Source organism: Bubalus kerabau, chromosome 10, assembly GCF_029407905.1.
Source record: "Bubalus kerabau isolate K-KA32 ecotype Philippines breed swamp buffalo chromosome 10, PCC_UOA_SB_1v2, whole genome shotgun sequence".
NCBI classification, from domain to species: Eukaryota; Metazoa; Chordata; class Mammalia; order Artiodactyla; family Bovidae; genus Bubalus; species Bubalus kerabau.
This window is the reverse complement of record NC_073633.1, coordinates 47,628,569-47,651,494: the sequence shown is the minus strand read 5'-3', so window position 1 is coordinate 47,651,494 and position 22,926 is coordinate 47,628,569. Positions and strand designations below refer to the sequence as shown.

The 22,926-nt window shown below is 37.5% G+C and overlaps 1 protein-coding gene across 2 annotated transcripts in view; it reads right to left on the bottom strand.

Moving 5' to 3' along the window:
- Positions 1-22,926, bottom strand: part of KLHDC1 (kelch domain containing 1) — a 38,618-nt gene that overhangs the window by 11,535 nt on the left and 4,157 nt on the right. Inside the window, exons 2-9 of one of the 2 annotated variants that reach the window (XM_055537570.1) lie at positions 16,853-16,923; positions 16,286-16,403; positions 15,731-15,849; positions 12,849-12,927; positions 12,468-12,515; positions 11,164-11,247; positions 6,691-6,774; positions 6,162-6,220 (exon numbers count right to left, since the gene is read on the bottom strand). In XM_055537570.1, the coding sequence (XP_055393545.1) occupies positions 6,162-6,220; positions 6,691-6,774; positions 11,164-11,247; positions 12,468-12,515; positions 12,849-12,927; positions 15,731-15,849; positions 16,286-16,403; positions 16,853-16,923 (662 nt within the window). The remainder of the gene's footprint in view (positions 1-6,161; positions 6,221-6,690; positions 6,775-11,163; positions 11,248-12,467; positions 12,516-12,848; positions 12,928-15,730; positions 15,850-16,285; positions 16,404-16,852; positions 16,924-22,926) is intronic. The other variant, XM_055537571.1, reaches the window with a different exon arrangement.

The following is a 22,926-nucleotide window of genomic DNA, read 5'->3' as shown; positions in this document are numbered from 1 at the left end:
TCAAAAGAAAAAACAGCCCTTTCCAGTTTAAAAAAATTTGATTCTACTAATCCCACCAACAAGAATATTTTAAAACATTCTTAAATTCTTAGACAAATTTACGCAATTTCTTCCTTGTAACATCCATCCCTCTTGGCCACAGAATACAGACTGAAAATTTAAAAAGTTAATTCCTAGTTATTCACAATGCATACTGAGCATCATTCCTACAGCAACCGAGCTGGATCCTGTGGGCCTCCTAGGCACAAAAGCCTTTCTGTGTCCCCTTCTCTGAGTTCCAAAAGGCAGGTTCAGTTCGGCTCAGTCGTGTCCCACTCTTTGCGATCCCATGAATCGCAGCACGCCAGGCTTCCCTGTCCATCACCAACTCCCAGAGCTCACTCAGACTCACGTCCATCGAGTCAGTGATGCCATCCAGCCATCTCATCCTCTGTCATCCCCTTCTCCTCCTGCCCCCAATCCCTCCCAGCATCAGGGTCTTTTCCAATGAGTCAACTCTTCGCATGAGGTGGGCAAAGTATTGGACTTTCAGCCTCAGAATCAGTCCTTCCAATGAACACCCAGGACTGATCTCCTTTAGAATGGACTGGTTGGATCTCCTTTAAGTCCAAGGGACTCTCAAGAGTCTTCTCCAACACCACAGGTCAAAAGCATCAATTCTTCGGTACTCAGCTTTCTTCACAATCCAACTCTCACATCCATACATGACCACTGGAAAAACAATAGCCTTGACTAGACGGACCTTTGTTGGCAAAGTAATGTCTCTGCTTTTGAATATGCTATCTAGGTTGGTCATAACTTTGCTTCCAAGGAGTAAGCATCTTTTAATTTCATGGCTGCAGTCACCATCTGTAGTGATTTTGGAGCCCAGAAAAATAGTCTGACACTGTTTCCACTGTTTCCCCATCTATTTCCCATGAAGTGGTGGGACCAGATGCCATGATCTTCCTTTTCTGAATGTTGAGCTTCAAGCCAACTTTTTCACTCTCCACTTTCACTTTCATCAAGAGGCTTTTGAGTTCCTCTTCACTTTCTGCCATAAGGGTGGTGTCATCTGCATAGCTGAGGTTATTGATATTTCTCCCGGCAATCTTGATTCCAACTTGTGTTTCTCCCAGTCCAGCAGCGTTTCTCATGATGTACTCTGCATATAAGTTAAATAAACAGGGTGACAATATACAGCCTTGACGAACTCCTTTTCCTATTTGGAACCAGTCTGTTGTTCCATGTCCAGTTCTAACTGTTGCTTCCTGACCTGCATACAAATTTCTCAAGAGGCAGGTCAGGTGGTCTGGTATTCCTATCTCTTTCAGAATTTTCCACAGTTTATTGTGATCCACACAGTCAAAACCTTTGGCATTGTCAATAAAGCAGAAATAGATGTTTTTCTGGAAATCTCTTGCTTTTTCCATGATCCAGCAGATGTTGGCAACTTGATCTCTGGTTCCTCTGCCTTTTCTAAAACCAGCTTGAACATTAGGAAGTTCACGGTTCACATATTGCTGAAGCCTGGCTTGGAGAATTTTGAGCATTACTTTACTAGCGTGTGAGATGAGTGCAATTGTGCAGTAGTTTGAGCATTCTTTGGCATTGCCTTTCTTTGGGATTGGAATGAAAACTGACCTTTTCCAGTCCTGTGGCCACTGCTGAGTTTTCCAAATTTGCTGGCATATGGAGTGCAGCACTTTCACAGCATCATCTTCCAGGATTTGGAATAGCTCAACTGGAATTCCATCACCTCCACTAGCTTTGTTCGTAGTGATGCTTTCTAAGGCCCACTTGACTTCACATTCCAGGATGTCTGGCTCTAGGCCAGGGATCGCACCATCGTGATTATCTAGGTCATTAAGATCTTTTTTGTACAGTTCTTCTGTGTATTCTTGCCATCTCTTCTTAATATCTTCTGCTTCTGTTAGGTCCATACCATTTCTGTCCTTTATCGAGCCCATCTTTGCATGAAATGTTCCTTTGGTATCTCTGATTTTCTTGAAGAGATCCCTAGTCTTTCCCATTCTGTTGTTTTCCTCCATTTCTTTGCATTGATCACTGAAGAAGGCTTATCTCTTCTTGCTATTCTTTGGAACTCTGCATTCAGATGCTTATATCTTTCCTTTTCTCCTTTGCTTTTCGCTTCTCTTCTTTTCACAGCTATTTGTAAGGCCTCCCCAGACAGCCATTTTGCTTTTTTGCATTTCTTTTCTATGGGAATGGTCTTGATCCCTGTCGCCTATAGAATGTCATGAACCTCATTCCATAGTTCATCAGGCCCTCTATCTATCAGATCTAGGCCCTTAAATCTATTTCTCACTTCCACTGTATAAAGATAAGGGATTTGATTTAGGTCATACCTGAACGGTCTAGTGGTTTTCCCTATTCAATTTAAGTCTGAATTTGGCAATAAGGAGTTCATGGTCTGAGCCACAGTCAGCTCCTGGTCTTGTTTTTGCTGACTGTATAGAGCTTCTCCATCATTGGCTGCTGGAGCCCCCCAAAATAAAGTTTGACACTGTTTCCACTGTTTCCCCATCCATTTCCCATGAAGTGGTGGGACCAGATGCCATGATCTTCGTTTTCTGAATTTTGAGCTTCAAGCCAACTTTTTCACTCTCCACTTTCATCAAGAGGCTTTTGAGTTCCTCTTCACTTTCTGCCATAAGGGTGGTATCATCTGCATATCTGAGGTTATTGATATTTCTCCCATCTTGATTCCAGCTTGTGCTTCATCCAGCCCAGCATTTCTCATGATGTACTCTGCATAGAAGTTAAATAAACAGGGTGACAATATACAGCCTTGATGAACTCCTTTTCCTATTTGGAACCAGTCTGTTGTTCCATGTCCAGTTCTAACTGTTGCTTCCTGATCTGCATACAGGTTTCTCAAGAGGCAGGTCAGGTGGTCTGGTATTCCCATCTCTTTCAGAATTTTCCACAGTTTGTTGTGATCCACACAATCAAAGGCTTTGGCATTGTCAATAAAGCAGAAATAGATGTTTTTCTGGAACTCTCTTGCTTTTTCCATGATCCAGTGGATGTAGGCAATTTGATCTCTGGTTCCTCTGCCTTTTCTAAAACCAGGGCAGGTTGAAATAGTTGCTAATCAGGGAAAGGAGTGGGTGTCGAAACAAGGGAAGAGTAGTGAAGAATCAAAAGTGCATTCTTGGGGCAGGGTCCTGGTTCCCGCCTCAAGGGATGTAGCACTGAAACCCTCACCAAATGGAAGATGTTAACTACTGGATGAAGCATTCATCATGGCAGAGAAGGTCACAGTTTGCCCGTCATCATCTGACGTCTCTGGACTGAAGGAATGTGGACCCTGCACAAACCCTGATCCTTATCAGCAGCCCTGTTCCTGGACTGTGAGACTCCTCACAAGCTGCCTTGGGTGGGGACACACAGTTTTGAGGGCATCAGCCCACTGTGGCCCCATTTGCCTGACACAGCAATAGAGCTATTCTTTTTTACTTCACCCAAAACTCTATCTTTGGGATTTAATTCGGTGTCAGTGTACAGAGGCCAGATTCAGCTTCCCTGTTGGTAAATGAGTAAAAACTTCTTCAGGTTTTCAATGTAATTATTTTCATGTCTATCATTTTTGACTGTTGTTTCATGTTTAATTTTGTATTTTCAGCTGACTACGGGATTTTGTTGTTTTTTACTTTGGTCTTTTTATTATGGAATTTCCTGAAAATACTAGCTACTCTTAACTGCAAAATAAAAGCATGCAAGCCATTCCAGATCCAGGATAAACCTCTCAAGACTTCAAACAAATATTGTCATATTCTTAAAATAAAAACATAAGCGCAAGGACTTCCTGGTGCATAGGACACAGGTTCAAACCTTGGTCAGGGAACTAAGATCCATTGAGGCCCCAAAAAAACCACACAAAAAGACCATAAGTGCAAAAGTTTAAGTAATTTAGGAAGTGAGAATAACATGGGCCCGTGGTAGAAGATGTAATTTGTTTTTTCCAAAATGGAAATGTTTTTACTGCTTTTATAACTATTACAAAATATTTGGGTTACAAAATGTTCAACCACAAAATTATTTTTTATAAAGGAGAGTTCTGTAATCCTGTTCTCCAGCAATAAGAAATCATAATTTGGTATATATCTTTCCTGACTTTTAAGCACATTTAAACATATTTATTAAAAATATACAAATAGGATCACATATTCTGTTCTGTAAATTTTTTCACTCAATTAATATGTTGCAGAATATTTCCATGAAGCATAGTTTCCTTTGGTAATGGAAGCATGGCAGTTCACTGGGCAAATGTACCATGATTTAACAGACCCCACTTATGGACATGAGGGTTGATGTCATGTTTTTGCTTTTATAAATAATGTTGCCATAAACATTTTTGTTGTGTATGCACACACATATACACATATGTGCACACATATAAACACTTGTCCAATTTTTGTCTTAGGAGGAATTTTGGATCAAAGTAGAAATTCCATATTTTAAACACATTGCCAGATCACCTTCCAGAAAACTGTACCAATTTAAACACCCACTAATTGTGTTGTTACAACCTAGCATACACTGGTCATTTGTACTTATTCTTCCTGGTAAGTGAAAATTATGATTTTTATTTCAATTTCTTTAATAATTTATGAAGTTGAACATTTAAAAAATAATTTATAAATATTTGTATTTCTTCTATGAGTTGCTCATTCACGTTCCTTGTTCAGTTTTACTGTATTGTCTTTTTCTTTTTACTGATTTTCTGAGTTCTTGTGAATCACAGCCCTTTCTGTTAGAATTACAGTAAATATTACTTCTAGTTTGCTTTTTGCTTGCATTTTCCAACTTGCCTCTTAACTTTTTATGGTATATATTTCTACACAGAAATATTTAATTTCTACACAGAAACATTTAGTTCTTAAGTGGTCTTATCAGTCTTTTCATTTATGAATTCTGGGTTTATATCATCTTTAGAAAAGCTTTTTCCACGCCAAGATTTTAAAGATAAATTGTTATATTTCCTTCTAGTACTTCTGTGGTTTCATTTTTTAATAGTATTTGTACTTTGGCATAATGTGTTGGCTTGAAGCTCAACATTCAGAAACTAAGATCATGGCATCTGGTCCCATCACTTCATGGGAAATAGATGGGGAAACAGTGGCTGACTTTGAGGGGCTCCAAAATCACTGCAGATGGTGATTGCAGCCATGACATTAAAAGACGCTTACTCCTTGGAAGGAAATTTATGACCAACCTAGACAGCATATTAAAAAGCAGAGACATTACTTTGCCAACAAAGGTCAATTTAGTCAAGGCTATGGTTTTTCCAGTGGTCATGTATGGATGTGAGAGTTGGACTGTGAAGAAAGCTGAGCGCCGAAGAATTGATGCTTTTGACTTGTGGTGTTGAAGAAGACTCTTGAGAGTCCCTTGGACTTCAAGGAGATCCAACCAGTCCATCCTAAAGGAGATCAGTCCTGGGTGTTCATTGGAAGGATGATGCTAAGGCTGAAATTCCAATACTTTGGCCACCTCACGCGAAGAGTTGACTCATTGGAAAAGACTCTGATGCTGGGAGGGATTGGGGGCAGGAGGAGAAGGGGATGACAGAGGATGAGATGGCTAGATGGTATCATCGACTTGATGGACATGAGTTTGGGTAAACTCCCGGAGCTGGTGATGGACAGGGAGGCCTGGCGTGCTGCGATTCACGGGGTGGCAAAGAGTTGGACACGACTGAACTGAACTGAACTGATGGCTCTGATTCTATCTCATTATGTGAACAGCTGAATTGATAGCTAAATATATTATTCTATTTCTAAATATATATTAGGAGCAATAAAATCTGATTTTGACTCGCTTGATTATTTGTTTGTTATGTGACTCCATAAAACTTCATTATTTCTTAAAGACCCTTAAGAATTTGTAATATAAAACCAGTAACTTCAAAAAAAACCAAGTACTTCCACATAATCAATTTTTAACTGTTAGTGTTCTCATGTTTTAGGTAGCCTGATTAAAGAACAAATTCTATATTTATATCTATATATTCCTTGCTTAGGCAAACAATCAGAAGGGGAAGAAAACATCTGTTCAGTTTTCCAGACCCAAATTTGGATTATAGCATGCATGTGCAGACACACACACATAGAAATGCCTATCGGTTAAAACAATACTTAGGATTTCGAACTTACCTTCCAGACCAGGTCCAGGTATCTAAGTTTAGATAGTGCAAATCATTCATCCTAGTTTGCTAAAATAAAAATGTATGAAATTGGTGTTTTACATATTTAATGGACTTAAATTTTGGCTTTAAAATAGTCATATTAAAAATAGATCAACTCTATTTTACTTAATATCAGAAGTTTACATATTGGGAAACAATGCTAAGCATTAATAAAATTAGCATAGAGCTACCAAATTAATGTGTCAAGGGAGAAAGGAAAAAATGAGTATAAACTAATAAGATTTAGATAATAAGAGGTAAAGTTTTTCTGATAAATCACTTAAGTGAAGGATTCTCCCCATTAAAATATGATTTATAATCATCTGTGATTACTCAGATACGGTCTGTTCAGGTAATAAGAGATTTTTAGAAATTATTATTGAATGGTATTTTAATCTCCAGACTATCTGAATGTTCAGCTATTCCACAAAATCAAAGGATAAATTTTTATAGGAAACATCAAACAAAAAAAGACCATTTCCATAAAAAACACTAACCAAAACACGTCCGCCAAAGATATAGCCCTTATTTCCAAGAACTGCACACGTATGCGCGGCTCGTGGCTGTGGTGGAATGCCACCCTGCAAGCAGAGATCAGAAAACACAGCACAAAGGCTTAAAACATCTGTAAGTTACATTCCTATGCTCAGTATGCAAAATACTTGCTGCTAAGTTACAATTATGTATGTAACTTAATTAAAAACCCTAATGCAAAAGTTTGTTCAAGGTAGTAAGCAATTATAGACAAATACTACTCTTAAGGAATTAATTCACTCAGATCTTTACTTTTTTTTTAATGTTTTCCTTAAATACCTGACACTATTTGGCAGCATGAGATTTCACATTAATTTTAGCTCAAAATGTAAAGATATAAAAATTAAATTTAAAGACATTCTCTTTGTGTCTCTGACACACCCCACCCCTTCTTTCCTCTCTTTTCTCTCTCTCTCTCTCTCACACACACACACACAGAGTTAATAATATGAATGAGCAGTACACAGAGTGGTAATCTCAGAGACTCTAATAAAAAAATTAAATCTGTCCCTGAAGACTCTTGGTGCTTCAAATTCCACAATAAGAACTTTACTCTTGGCTTAAGCCAGTGTTTTATTTCTTACTAAAACTCTTGACATTACTGATAATACACCTTTATCCTTTACTTTGAATAAATATAGCAGATCTGTTCTTCAGAGAAGTTTTAGATTGGTGGGAAAAAAGTATAATGAGTAGATGAATGAATAAAATATAAATAATATTCTGCATAATTTCCACGTGTTCATGATGAGTACTTTTCTGTTTGTATTTTTTATTCCAAATTCTGAAGGAGTCCAGTATTTTCAGCTCGTTGGCTACCAAATGTGGGCATACAAAATTTAATTTCTGCATCAAAGATCATAACTTTCTACACTTTTCAGGTTTACTTGAATAACTATAAGGTCAACACGGTAAGAAGTAATTCTGATATTGCCTATAAGTGTGTGTTAGTTGCTCAGTTATGTCTGACTCTGCAACCATATCGACTATACCTCACCAGGCTCCAAAGTCCATGGGATTCTCCAAGGCAAGAATACTGGAGTGGGTGGCCATGTCCTTCTCCAGGGGATCTTCCTGACCGAGAGATCGAACCTGGGTCTCCTGCATTGCAGGCAGATTCTTTACCATCTGAGCCACCAGGGAAGCCCCATTACCTATATATATATATACCTATATATATATATATATATATACACCTATATATAAGACTTTTAAATAAATGAGAGGGAACCATTTGTGTTGCGGTTCCCAATACTTTAAGCAAAACAAGTTTTAGTAGGCAGTCTCTGATGTGAAATTTTAGAAAAATTCTTCTACTACATACATGTTCATTATGAAATAAATGTTGACTTTCTCCTTTTTTATTTATGAAATACATTTAATAGCCAATCAAAGCTTCTGAATAAACTGGGTTCATATCAGTCCAAACAAAAACAAAGTAATGGCATATGCATTACTATGTGAATGTGTAAACTGTGCAAATGATGCACGGTGCTTATTCAGTTGTTTGAAATACTCAAAATAACACAGTTCTGTTCTCATAGGGTTAAGAATCCTGTGTAGGAAAACTCTTTCAACCTTCCACTTTATGGATGACACACTATGTGTGTGTGCTAAGTCGCTTCAGTCATGTCTGACTCTGACTCTCTGTGATCCTACGGGCTGTAGCCCACCAGGCTCCTCTGTCCATGGAATTCTCCAGGCAAGAATACTGGAGTGGGTTGCCATGCCATCCTCCAGGGGATCTTCCTGACCTAGGGATCGAACCTGGGTCTCTGGCATTGCAGGCAGATTCTTTAAGTATTAATAACCAATGCATCTCCTCCATTGGCAGGTGGGTTCTTTACCACTAGGGTCACCTGGGAAGCCTATGTCACACTCTATGGCTTATCTAAAAGTACACAGCTCTTTCATGACACAATTAGAATGCAAATCCAATTTCTTCAACTTCAAAACAAGTAACTGTTACACTGTACCAAGTTACCTTGCACTTTGATGCAGGTATTTAGGAACAATGAATTAATTTAAGCAAGTCTCTAGAAAATAAAACAGATTCTAGCTGCAACCATATCAGAAAAACTTTCAGATAGAATATAAACAATGTAAGAGTTCTTTGTTGGAGTACATTTGTTGGAGAAGACTCTTGAGAGTCCCTTGGACTGCAAGGAGATCCAACCAGTCCATCCTAAAGGAAATTAGTCCTGAATATTCATTGGAAGGACTGATGCTGAAGCTGAAACTCCAATACTTTGGCCACCTGATGCGAAGAGCTGACTCATTGGAAAAGACTCTGATGCTGAGAAAGATTGAAGGCGGGAGGAGGAGGGGACAACAGAGGATGAGATGATTGTATGGCATCACCAAGCTCTGGGAGTTGGTGATGGACAGGGAAGTCTGGCGTGGTACAGTCCATGGGGTCAAAAAGAGTCAGACATAACTGAGCGACTGAACTGAACCGAAGAACATATCTGAAGAAATGATCAGAGAGGTCACAGTGAAAATATTGTCAAACATTAACTAAAAGTGTCCCGTGCCTGTTAGGCTGTTGGCACAGAAGGGTGGGAGAGATACGAACTACGGTAAGGAGAGACAGTCACAGAAAGACCTGAAGTCCCAAATAACTCCTTATAAGCTACCTCAGCTCATTGATCCCAAGGACACATTCTAAAACTGTGTGTGCAGTAGCTCCAGATTCTTGCTTATTCTCTAAGGAAGCAAAGGGTTAAGAAGCCTGAAAGAGATCTAGGATGAGTTTTAGTAGATCCAGTGGCAATAAAATTTCTTTCCACTTGCTTACTGATATGAAATTATTTTAAGAGAGACAAGATGCTTTTATTTCATTAACACATAAATCTTACTTATTTTATTTTTTAACTTTACAATATTGTATTGGTTTTGCCATATATCAACATGAATCCGCCACAGGTATACACGTGTTCCCCATCCTGAACCCTCCTCGCTCCCTGTTAACATTCAAATACTGACTGCAGGAAACTTCCATCAACAAATATGATTGACAGATAGTTGATCAGTTCCAAAATTAGAATAGAACAGAAGAACACTGGAAATGTGAAAGCCACTGTTAGGAAAAAGAGGATGCTGAGATGTGTCAAGCCTTGTAACACTTTTTATTTTGCATAGAACTTCCCTCACTTCCATTTACAGAAGCTGAACTGCAAGAAATTTTATGCATATATGCGTGTTGTGCTTTATTCATTAAGTTGTGTCCAACTCTTTTGCAACCCCAGGGACTAGAGCCCACCAGGCTCCTTTGTCCATGGGATTTTCCAGGCAAGAATACTGCAGTGGGTTGCCATTTCCTTCTCCAGGGGATCTTTCCAAACCAGAGATCAAACTCGTATCTCCTGCTTTGTCAGTGGATTCTTTACTGCTGAGCCAACAGGGAAGCCCACGTGCATGTTAGTGGACAAAAATTTGGTCTTTCCCTAGGCTATAGCAGCATCACCTAGCAACTGTTTTCTTCATAGCATTGCTTGCATGACTCATAACTGTACTTGCTGACAATCCTCCAATTCTCTCAAGTCCTCTCTCCTCTCTTTTAAAATTGCAGAGAATAGAATTTGAACAAAATTTTTGGTTTTGTTCAAAAATTTGAACAAAAATTTTGTTCAGTATTTTATTCTGCACAGTTCCAATGATCTGACCAATCACAATACCTTGCTCCCCTAGGGACAGGTCTCAGACTCAGGCCTGGCCAATCATACCCTTGGCAACGGGGATTGATATAGAGGAGGAACACACCTAAGTAGAGCCAGAGTCCTTTTTCTAGGGTGAAGATACAGACATTGAGAAAATACAGCACCAACAGAAAGAACTGCTGGTAGATGCAGGGCCATATTCCCTCATAAATGAGCTGGCCAGTCTGCAGCAGACAGAATAAGCTAGCACACAGAGAAGCAGGGAGAAGACAATAGAAAGATGGAAATATTGTGATGAGGTTGGGTAACTTGCTCCAGTTCCTAAGGCCCTGGTCCCTGCAGCTTTTCCACTGTGTGAGCCACTTCAAAATATACCTCCCAGCTATGCAAGAATTCTTTATGGCTTAAACTAATGTGAATTTGTGTTTGCTCACTAGCACGTGAAAGAGTATTAGGATTTCATGAGTTTATGAAACATGGGCTTTTCAAAATCATGAACTTTGTTACAAAAGGACTTTTAAAAAGAGCCTTCATTAAATCAGGGCATTATACTTGTGGGTAAAGAATGATGATGGCACCTCTCTAGATTTTTCTAGAAAACCTTAACCTGAAGAAAAATATATGATAAAAAAACAGTAAAAGTGACTGCACTCAAGAGAACCCCTTTGTATATGATTACAAACTCAATTACTAACAGCCAATAACTTAGTAAAAGAAATTCACTTTAAAAGTGTTCATGAATATAAAAACATAAAGGTAACTTTTCACAATACTTACTTTAATTTCGGGTTGAAGCCAACTGTGTGTCTTTGTGTCAAATATGTGAACATCATTATGCCATCCCCAGAATATTTGCTCTTCCTAAAACATAAATTTTTTAAATATTTTAAAAGTTTTTAATGACTTTTAGGTTTGTATGATAGTTTCACTGCATACTTACTGGTGAAATAATAGACATTTTTACAGAAATAGAGTCAAGTGTGATGACGGTTATAAACGTAACGCGTCTCACCAGGGGCACAAAGTGCGATCCCTAGGCTACGGCAGCATCACCTAGCAACTGTTCTTCTCATGGCATTGCTTGCGTGGTTCATCACTGTACTTGTTGACAATCCTCCAATCCTCTCAAAGGATTATCTCTTTGAAAATTGCAGAGGATAGAATGATATTTAGATTTGAAAATCTGTTTTCCTAAAGTACATGTGCCAAATTTCTAATCTTTGCTGTTAGAAACTTCAGGGAACAGTGGTTCTGTTTGTAAAAGAATTCTAATCACTTAATTAAGCAGCTTATTCTTATACATTAAATGTATGCTTACTCTCCTTTGTCTTCTAGGAAGACTTGGCAAGGCACAGATTTAGCAGTTAGACTGTATTTAGTGTCTTCCGCATTGTTGAAATCTTCTACCGCGACTCAAGCTTACCTCTGCAGCAGTTTTGTGTCATACATCAGGACTATATCATTCATTTTCATCAGGACTTGTCAAACAAGTCAAATAAACTGAATAATTTACCTAGTTCAGAATCTAAGAGAAAAAAAATCTACCTGTACACCATAAACTTCAGGACATGATCATTAGCCTAACTATACTAGTTGAGAAAAAAAAATGAGAGCTTTCACTGATGAGTAAAAATAATTAGACATAATTAGTAGGAAGTTATATTACTAAAAATTATCAGTAATACTGTAAGTAGCAAAACTTAAAAGATACTTCATTTTAAAAACTCAAAAACCATGTAAACCACTTTTATCACTTAAAACCATTCAATTTTATTAACATATATTAATTTCACACATAGTCTAAGTAAAGCCTATGGAGAAAATTTAAATACCCATATACAAAGAGATATGCATGAAATATACATATATCTTTACATTAATAATGTACAATAATAAAATACACTAGTAGAAGGTAAAAGTGAGGTTACTGTGTATCTTGGTGGGAAGATCAATGGCTTTTAAAGTTATCTTTTAAAAGATTTCATTTTTGTAAGTCATGACTTCTTTCATTAATATAATAGTTTATTCTCTAGCCAATAAGAATAAGTAGAAAAAAGCAGTATCACTACCAACTTACTCACTGTCATACAGAAGCCAGTCTGAGCTATGAATAGTTCTGGCGGACGTACCTAAAAGGAGGTGTATGTCAGCAACAGCCACTGTGGTTACCTATGAACAAAGTTTTTCAAGTTGTGCTAAAGCCACTACTTGTCTACTAGAAGCATCTTTAAGTGATTTATGACATCAGAAAAGAAATTACTCTGCCAGTAGCAATGAAGGCTGATACCATTAGGGGAGAGAATCTCTTGCAACTGAACCCAAATTCAAAAGAGAGAAAAGACACTTTTTTTTATAGCATCAATTACAGCAAATTAAAATGAGAAGGACTGGGCTCATTATTTCTAAAAACTTTAAGGAGACACTAAATTAGAGGAAAATGTAAACAGTGATTACTCTCTTACCCAAGATGCATCATGAACATCAAAACAATCTTGGAGTTCATTATGTCTCCTACACCCATAGCCACCAAAATATATTAATCTGAAAAACAAAACAAAAGACACACTTTGGGGTTCTGCTTTCAGCTTGTTCACAGAAAGGTGAAAGACATCATTTCTCTCACAACCTCAACAAGCCATATAAACTACAAAACCATAATTAAAAAAAAAAAATCAAACCACTATGGGAACAAAGAGACCTAAGTGAACTAATTCCAGAAAGTGATGAGCCTGCAGTAGGAGAGAGAAACCCATTGTTGCTTTCATCCTTGATGCAACAGCAGGAGGAGGAAGAACCTGGCACACACAGGGTTTGGATAAGAAGACAGCCAAAATTTTAATAGTCACATGTAGGCTAGCACAGCAAATTAGAACCTTAAGAGACTCAGTCATCTAGGGGGTTTGAATCTATTCAGAAAGTATTCACATAATCTTCAGAGAGGACTTAGGGTTAGTCACCAAAAGTATGAAGCAGCACAGAGCAGAGCAACTCTTCTTGAGGCAATCTAAGCTATCAACTCTAAAGTTTGGGATCAGGACAGGAAATCAGAAGGAAACACCTCAGAGTGCTGCCCGCAAAAGGTCAGGGAGGACATCCAATGCTTAAAGAGATCACTCAAGGTACAGAAAGTATAAAGTGGGATTGGGGAGCAAAGAGAACTCCCTAGCAACCTAAATACCTACCAATTAGGCTATGAAACAAGGAGGGATCTCTCACAGTTCTGAGAAGTAGGAACATGGCTGTGAAGCCCAGCTCAAAATCTCTACGTAATCCCTAGTGCTCAAAATGTGGGGCAAAGAAAAGTCTTGATCTTGCATCAGAATATTTGAAGCCAGTGCTAAAACTGAAAGAAACTAAAGCTGCAACAAAGCCTAAGCACAGGCCAACTGCAGGTTAGACTGACTTAAAGTCCACTCCAGCAGCCTGAAAAAGAAAGAAAGGGCATGTCCATTTCTGGAGAGATGCATTGTTTACTACAACCCTTACTGTTCTTTCAAACAGAATGTCTGTCATATGATGTAAAATTAGAAGGTATATGAAAAGGCAAAAAAAAAAAAAAAAAAAGTGACCCATGATCAAGAGAGGAAAGAGTCAATATAAGCTGACTTCAAGGTGGCCCAGATATTGGAATTAGTAGACCTGGCCTGGAGAAGGAAATGGCAACCCACTCCAGTGTTCTTGCCTGGAGAATCCCAGGGATGGGGGAGCCTGGTGGGCTGCCGTCTATGGGGTCGCACAGAGTCGGACACGACTGAAGCGACTTAGCAGCAGCAACAGCAGACCTGGCCTTTAAAGTAATTCTAACAGAAATAGTAACAGACCAATTTGTAAAAGGCGGACAAAGTTCAGGAAGAACAAGGTAATTTTGGCAGAGACATGAGGACCCCTATTATAGAGGCAATCAAGTTAAGATGAAGTGATTAGGGTAGGCACTAATTCAATATAACTGGTATTCTTACAAAAGGGGGAAATTTGGAGGAAGAAAAGCAAGTACGGAGAGAATGCTACGTGACTATGAAGGCAGAGATCTGAGTGATGCTTCTACACACCAAAGATTACCAACAAGTCACTAGAAGCTAGGGAGAGGCATGAAGTAGCGTCTTCCTGAAAATCCAGAGAATGAACCAACCTTGCTGACAGTTTGATCTCAGACTTCTCGTCTCCAAAACTATGTGACAATACATTTTTTGACACACCCCATGGCATGCAGGATCCTAGTTCCCTGACCAGGCTGCACACCTGTGCCCCTTGCAGTGGAAGTGCAGAGTCTTAACCACTGACAACCAGGGAAATACATTTCTGTTGTTTAAATCATTCAATTTATAGAACTCTGTTACATCAGCCAGAGCAAAATAAACATTTACCACAATTATAAATGTATTATTGTTTGATCCAGAAATCAAATTGTGAAATTTTATCCAACAAATAGATCTGCAATTATATGTATATAAACACAAAGATATTCATTAAAGCATAGTTTGTAATGGCATGGGAATTGAAATAATCTAAGTGTTGCTTCATCTATCGGGAAAAAGTTAAATAATCCTCATGGGAGATTACTATGCAGCTGTAAAAACAAAACAAAAACAAAAAAACAAGCTTTCCAACTAGAGATACAGAAAAATGAAAGTTCTCCATGGTGCAGTGTAGACTAAAGAAGCAGTAGGGCGCAGAATAGTAGAGTATACAGATGTTTGTGTAAAGAGGAGGCAGAAGAGATACAGATAAATATACAGAGAGATATATACATACATACATATATACATACATATGTATTTGCTTCTATTTGCTTAAAGTAACAGAGGACAATTGTTCCCAAACGTGTCTGCACCTTGGAATTACTTGAGGAGCTTAAAAAAAATCATACTCCCATTGATTATAATTTAGTTAGTCTAGGCTATCACCTGGGCTTCACAGCATTAAAAAACAATATCCATGTATTATTCCTATGGCAGACAAATTTGAGAACCACTGCTATAAAAATACAAAATATGTTGATAAAAGTAGCTATTTGTGCATCTGGAGGGGTCAGAACAGGATGGATGGGAGCAACAATGGGAGCCAGACTTTTGAATATGGTTTTGATTTTTAAACTGCGTGACTATATTAACTATCCAGAAAACTAATAAAATAATTAATTTTAAAAAACAAATAGTTGCTTCCACCATATTTATTCTTATGACCTGGCTCTTATCTAGGATTCAAAACTGCCTTTACCATCGGTGTCAAAACAGTTTGTAATTATATCTTGAAAAAAATTCAGAGTTTCAAGTTTTCTCTGTTTTGGACACAAGCTATAAATCCTTACTTGAATGCAGTTAATGAGGTGGTTTTGCTGCATTACCTGTCTTTATATACCCAGCAGGAAAGTTTATCACGTGGTGTGGGTGGTTGCCCTTCAAAGTTGGTGATTTTTTCCCAAACGTAGGTTCCATCTCTTGTTCGCAAATTAACAAAATAAAGCTTTTAAAAGAGGAGAATACTATTAACAGACAGGGCATCGGAAAATTAAATATATGTCACAGGGATAGGTGATCCAAAATTAATAATATTACTTTTTATTTTTAAAATGTAAAAATTTTAATTGTAGAGTTCATGAAAATGGGACTATGTTTTAGAAGCAAAAATGGTATATGAAACACATGGAAATGAATCTTTACCCTTCTTGTTCTTGCCCTATGGATATCAACCAAGTAAGCAGTTAATTCTGAAGCAGAAGGATCTGGGACCAGAGAGGAGCAGGTATGCTGCATTTTCACTCTATCTTTTAAAATCTTATCAGTTAGCTCAAGCTTTTCTACATGTCTTCTTTGCAAAATACTTGTAAACTTGTGAGATGAAGTGACACATTAAACATTACATTTTTCTGCACTCCTGAATTGAAAAAAAAAAAAATTACTCGATTGCTGTATCCTTTGTCATCATATCCTCCAAAAACGTACAGCTTTCCATTAATGCAAGCACCGCAACTTCCTGACATGGAGGTAGGGAGTTCTCCTTCCATGAGGTGCATTGTCCTGCAGCAAGAATAACGTGGAATTCCGTAACTTTCCAGAAAGGCAAATTAAATTCCCTTTGAACTCCATCAGTACTTTTTCAATGAAAATTGTCACTAACAATTACAATTAAGATATCACGGTAGCCAATACTCTAAAAACTGTTAAGAAGATCCATGGTAAAGATTTTTCAACCTACTGAAGAAAAAAGTTACAAAATCTTCTCATGTCACCAGAATTGGGAAAGAGTAGAACAAAACAGTCTTCAGAATGGTAAAGGACAATGAATGAAGAGGGGAAGGGATTTGGGGAGAGAAACATCCAGAGGGAATAAAGCACTGAAAGAAAAGGAAAGGGAGACAACAGAATATTGCAGTGTGTTCTGAGTATGGGCTCAAATCTCCTGTTGTCTATGACAACAGTTATAACAGATACTAGGATGGGACATTACGCAATGTAAAATTACTTACCACAACCCACTATCAATATCATAGGTCCAAATCTCATCATTAGGCAAATATACTTCATTGTCTTCAATAGACTAAAAACACAGAATACATAAAATTATGTTTATTATTTACAAAGTAACAACTAAATAGTTGCTCAGGATGGGAAAACCACAATGAAAATAGTGAAAAAGACAAAAGCAATAAACAGCCTCAAAGATGGTTTTTTCAATAGAAACTAAGATAGATCAAAAGAGAAGGGGAAGAGAGACATTTTCTAAGAGAAAGTAGGCAAATACAAAATAGCAAGTACATGAGTCTCAGAAAAAGACTGAGGGCCATTAAACTTTCCAAGGAAGTTCAAGAAAGAGAAAACAGCAAAACAGTAACATTAGAGCAGAATACTGAAGACTATGAATCCAGAAAGAAAAGGAATATCGAAAAAGAGCTATAGGGAGGAGTTAAGAAAGGAAACTTTTATGAAGTATAATTAAGAGCTGCTGCTAAGTCGCTTCAGTCGTGTCCAACTCTGTGCGACCCCATGGACTGCAGCCCACCAGGCTTCTCCGCCCATGGGATTCTCCAGGCAAGAACACTGGAGTGGGTTGCCATTGCCTTCTCCAATGCATGAAAGTGGAAAGTGAAAGTGAAGTTGCTTAGTCGTGTCTGACTCTTAGCGACCCCATGGACTGCAGCCTACCAGGCTCCTCCATCCATGGGATTTTCCGGGCAACAGTACTGAAGTGGGGTGCCATTGCCTTCTCCCATAATTAAGAGCACGATATTATATACCTTGATTCACTGGACATGTTTTTTGAGTGCCTACTATGTGCAAGGCATAGTGTTAGATGTTGATTAAATATAGAATCTAAGGATCAAGATAAATTTAGCTAGTCAAAATGCCAACTCCGAATATGAATAATCTCTACAGAAGCTGATAACATATACGGTACATTCTGATATTTATAATGAAAAGAGAAATAAGAATAAAATAACAATTTTCTTTATGTTAAGGTTAAAAACCTAGGGATTAAAACAAATCCTTACATAAATCTGTCAGGATTACTTAAAAGTTATAAAATAACTCAAAAATAGCTAGTTGCAAAAGATGTTTAAGAATATCTAAGAATTAAATGTATAACAATTTAAGAATTTCTGTATGATGTATAAATTATTAACATGCTAAGTAGAATTAGTTAATATCCTCCTTGCTCTATTAGTTAAATTTTTAAAATAGTATCCTGACTACTAGGTCTACGTCTCTAACTCCATCTCTGTTTCTGTCCGTCTGTATCTCTCCCCCGCCCCCACTCTCATACACATACACTCAGAGCAGAAAAACATCATAATATTTCCAAGGAAACTTCCACTCTGACTGAGGAAACCATGTCTGACTGATGGACAGGTAAATAATTATTAAGAAAGGGAGTTAACTGTATGACTCTAAGGTTTAATGGCATCCAGCTCTAGTAGCCACATGAGCGCACCTTTGCAAGAGAAAAAGGATGAAAATGGCTTCTGTCACTTTTCTGCTGAAGTCCCTTCAGTGCTTCCCTGTTGGTCTCAGGATGGTCTAAAATTCTTATGATTCTGTGCAGTATGGCACCTGCTATCCCTCCAAAGTTCTTGCCTTTAGTCATTAAGTTCCAGTCTTCCTTCCATTCCTAAACCCATGCAAGTTTCTAACTGGACCTTCACCTATGCTCTTCTCTCTTTTTGCAATCTCTCCCAGAATTTGTTTGGCTAATTACTCTTTCTTTGGGAATCATTTTGTTGCTTCTTTAATCTTCTAGAATAAGGTTAAGAGATTAAGGTCCCTGTTAAATGCTCTCATAAATCCTGTACTTTCCCTTCCAAGTCCTTTGTCTGTATCATATCCACACAGCACTGCCACTGCCATGATACAAGCTTCATGAGTACATAGATCATGTTTATTTTGTTGTTCCCAGAGTCTCACAGTGACTTGGACATACAGGACAAATAGAATATTTGTGGCTTAAGAGAATGGCTACATGAATGATACTTATTAAACTGACTGTATGCTCATCTCATGAATAAAAAGAGAAGTCCGTTTAATCTTTAAACGCGGTGTTGCAAAAAACCAAATGGAGCACAGAATTGAACAATTTGGCCCTAGTTCCTTATTTTCTCAGTGATTTCACTCCTAAATTATCCCTTTTCTTTTACATCATCAAATTTTGCTTCTGTGGTAGATCACCCCTATTGATACTCAAACATGCCTTAGTATTGCTCATCTTAAAACAAAACTCTTCCACAACTCCTCTTATTTCTCGGCTACCTTCATAACAAAGGTTCCATACTGAGTTATAGTGCAACTCTCCATTGCTTCACTGCTCATTACAGCATCAACCCAGATTAATCAATTCAGACTTACTCCACTAAAACTGCTTTTGTCAAGGTTACCCTAAAAAAAAAAGAATTAGTGCACTTATTAATCCAGAAACATAGCCCAGAGAGATGGAATATATAAAAAAGAAGTTAAGAGACATGGAGGAAGATAGAGAATGAGAATGAGGAAACTTGACTCAAGAAAAAATGGAAAATATGAATAATCTCATAGTTTTGATTGAATCAGAGATTTACAATCTCCCCCCACAAAGTACCAAACCCAGATGGCTTTACAGATGAGTTCTTCCAAACACTCACAGAACAAATAATTAAATCTTCCAAAAAATCTACTCCAGGATATAAAAGAAGGAATACTACCCAAACCACTTTTGAACATAGATGTAAAACTGCTTTAAAAAGTAATGAGTAAATAGGATCCAGTTGATGTATATAAAAGGTAACATATGATACTAACTTGTACTTAATCCAAGGAATGGAACATTGATTTAATATTACAAATATTACTACTATTTTTTATAAGTCATCACATTTGGCGAGTAAAGAAGAAAAAACATAATTATCTCAGTATAATGCAAAAATCACTCTTGGAAACTGAACATTAATAAATTGAAAATTGGGTAGAAGGGCACCTGATTCATTTGAAAAGGGCCATTAATTTGAAAAATGACATCTACAAACAAACAAACAAAACCCTAAGCAATCATCAAACTTAATGGTTAATAGTTTAAAACAATCCCTCTGAGATTAGGAGCAAGGAAAAAAAGCTTTCGTTTTACACTGTACTTTAGGTCCACCAGTGTAGTAAAAAAATAAATAGGAATAAAGATTAGGATCAGATCAGATCAGTCGCTCAGTTGTGTCCGACTCTTTGCGACCCCACGAATCGCAGCACGCCAGGCCTCCCTGTCCATCACCAACTCCCGGAATTTACTCAAACTCATGTCCATTGAGTCGGTGATGCCATCCAGCCATCTGATCCTCTGTCGTCCCCTTCTCCTCCTGCCCCCAATCCCTCCCAGCATCAGAGTCTTTTCCAATGAGTCAACTCTTCGCATGAGATTAGGATAGAAGAAACAAAACTGTCATCAGGTGTAGATGCCACATAGAAAATAAAGACAATTAACAGACGGATTCTGAGAATGAATGTATGTTTAGAAAGTTTGCCAGAGTAAAAAATATTAAAGTTAGTTGTTATTTCAAAATACCAGTGATAATCAAGAAATTTACTTTTAAAGAAACTAACAACAAAAAATACAAAGAAGCCAAGAGTAAACCCAACAAAAGATATATAAGATATTGAAGATACTACAAAACTTTATTGAAAGACATCAAAAAGTCTTGAATAGAGATATACTACATACTTGGACCTGAAGTCTCAATTTCATAACATGTCTATCACTCTCAAATGATCTAAAGATTGAGTACAGTAACATAAAATCTTAATAGAGTACTTTGACAACCTGATTCTAAAGTTTATACAAATGAGGAAGTATGGTGGAAAGCAAGTTGGCAGTTCTTCTAAAAGTTAAATGTAGAATAACCACATGACCCACGAATTCCACTCCTATGTATCCAAAAGAATTGAAAATAGGGGCTCAGATACTTGTAATGCCAATCTTCATATCAGAACTATTTACAATACACAAAAGATGGCAACAACCCAAGTGTCCCAAAAACAGATGAATGGATAAACAAAATGTGGCATATGCATACAATATAATCCTATTCTCCATAAAAGGAATGAAGTTCTGATACATACAGCAACATAGGTGAACCATGAATGTAATATGCTAAATAAAAGAAACCAGACTCACAAATATAAACAGTGTTAAGATCTCATCTACATGAAATATCTAGAAAAAGGCAAATGTATAAAGATAGAGTGATTAGAAGTTAGCAGGGACTGGGGTAAAAAGGGAGGGAGGCAGAACTTCTGTTTGGAATAAGAGTTTTGGAACTAGACAGTGGTGCATGCTAAGTCGCTTCAGTCAGGCCCAACTCTGTGAGACCCTATGGACTGTAGCCAGCCAGGCTCCTCTGTCCATGGGATTTTCCAGGCAAGAATATTAGCGTCCGTTGCCATGCCCTTCTCCAGGGAATCTTCCCAACCTAGAGACTGAACCCGTTTCTCTTACATCTCAAGCATTGGCGGGCAATTTCGTTACCCCTAGCACCATCTGGGAAGCAGATAGTGGCAACACTGTAAACCCTGAATATAATGCCACCAACTGTACACTAACTTGGTGAAGATGACAAATTAAATGTTTTATATATTTTACTATAATAAAAGTAGTAAAGAAAATGTATATGAAACAACAAACGTCCCTAAATAACCAAAATATTCCTCAAGAACAAGATGGAGTGAGAGTACCATCCAACATTCAGACTTCTAGTAAAGCTGTTATAATTTAGATACTGAGGGAGGTTCTGTCACAAGAATAAACAGCAAACTTCACAGAATAAAGAACCTAGAAACAGATGACACAAACATGGCACGTGACAGAGTTTGCATGTTAGTAGGGAAAGAAGGGACTATTTAATATATGACACAAGAATAACTGATTATCCATATTGAATATATAATAAAATTGGATCCCTACCTTAAACCAACCAACCAAACAAAAAATTCAGATTAAAAAAAATTAAATGTGGAAGGCAAAGCCAAAAATTGTTTAGAAGACAAAATAGGAGACTTTATGATCTCCACGGTGGGAAAGATTTAAGATGCAGAAAGTACAAAGCATTAATGTCATTAATTAAAAGCCTCTGTTGAACAAAATATAATCATCAAGAAAATACAAAGATAAGCTGCAAACTGAGAAAAGTGAAAGTTGCTCAGTCGTGTCCAACTCTGCAACCCTAAGGACTACAGTCCATGGTATTCTTCAGGCCAGACTACTGGAGTGGGTAGGCTTTCCCTTCTCTAGGGTATCTTCCCAACCCAGGGATCGAACCCTGGTCTCCCGCATTGCGGGCGGATTCTTTACCAACTGAGCTACCAGGGAAGCCTCAAACTGAAAAGACATAGTAAACTCATACAACTATATAATTAAAGAATTCCTATAAATCAGTAAAAGAGAACTCAATAGACAAGTGAGCAAAAGACATGAACCAGTGTTTTTACAGAAAACACAAATAGTTCATAAAGCTATGAAAAGACACTCCACTGTATTGTAATCATGGAAAGCAAATAAAAACCACAATGAAATATGTCGTCACACTCACTGGATTGGCAAATTTGAAGGCCAGATGGTACCAAATGTTGTCAAGGATGTGGAACAAGGAGGAAGTTGGTGAGGGTGGTGTAAATTGATACAAATATTTTGGTAACACTGATGTTTCCAATTTAATTTGGAAGTGTGTGACCAGGCAACCCAGCATTCCATCCCTTGGTGTATGCCCCAGAGAATGTATATGCCCCCCTGCATGTATAATAGGAGACATGTTACAAAGAATGCTCAACATAGCACTGCTTACAATTCCAAAAAGAAAAAAAAACCTGAAACATTCAAATATACATCAATAGTGGAATAGATAAGGAAATTGCTGTGAATTCACACAATAGAATATTATATAGTACATACATCAAAAGAATAAATCTAGGGGAGATTTTCAAAATATTTAACAATTGCACAGCATAGAAACTGACCAAACAAAATAAACACTAAGCAAACACAGTCACAGCCACGCAAGTGCATGCGAGCTGAATACAAATAAGGTATGAGTCT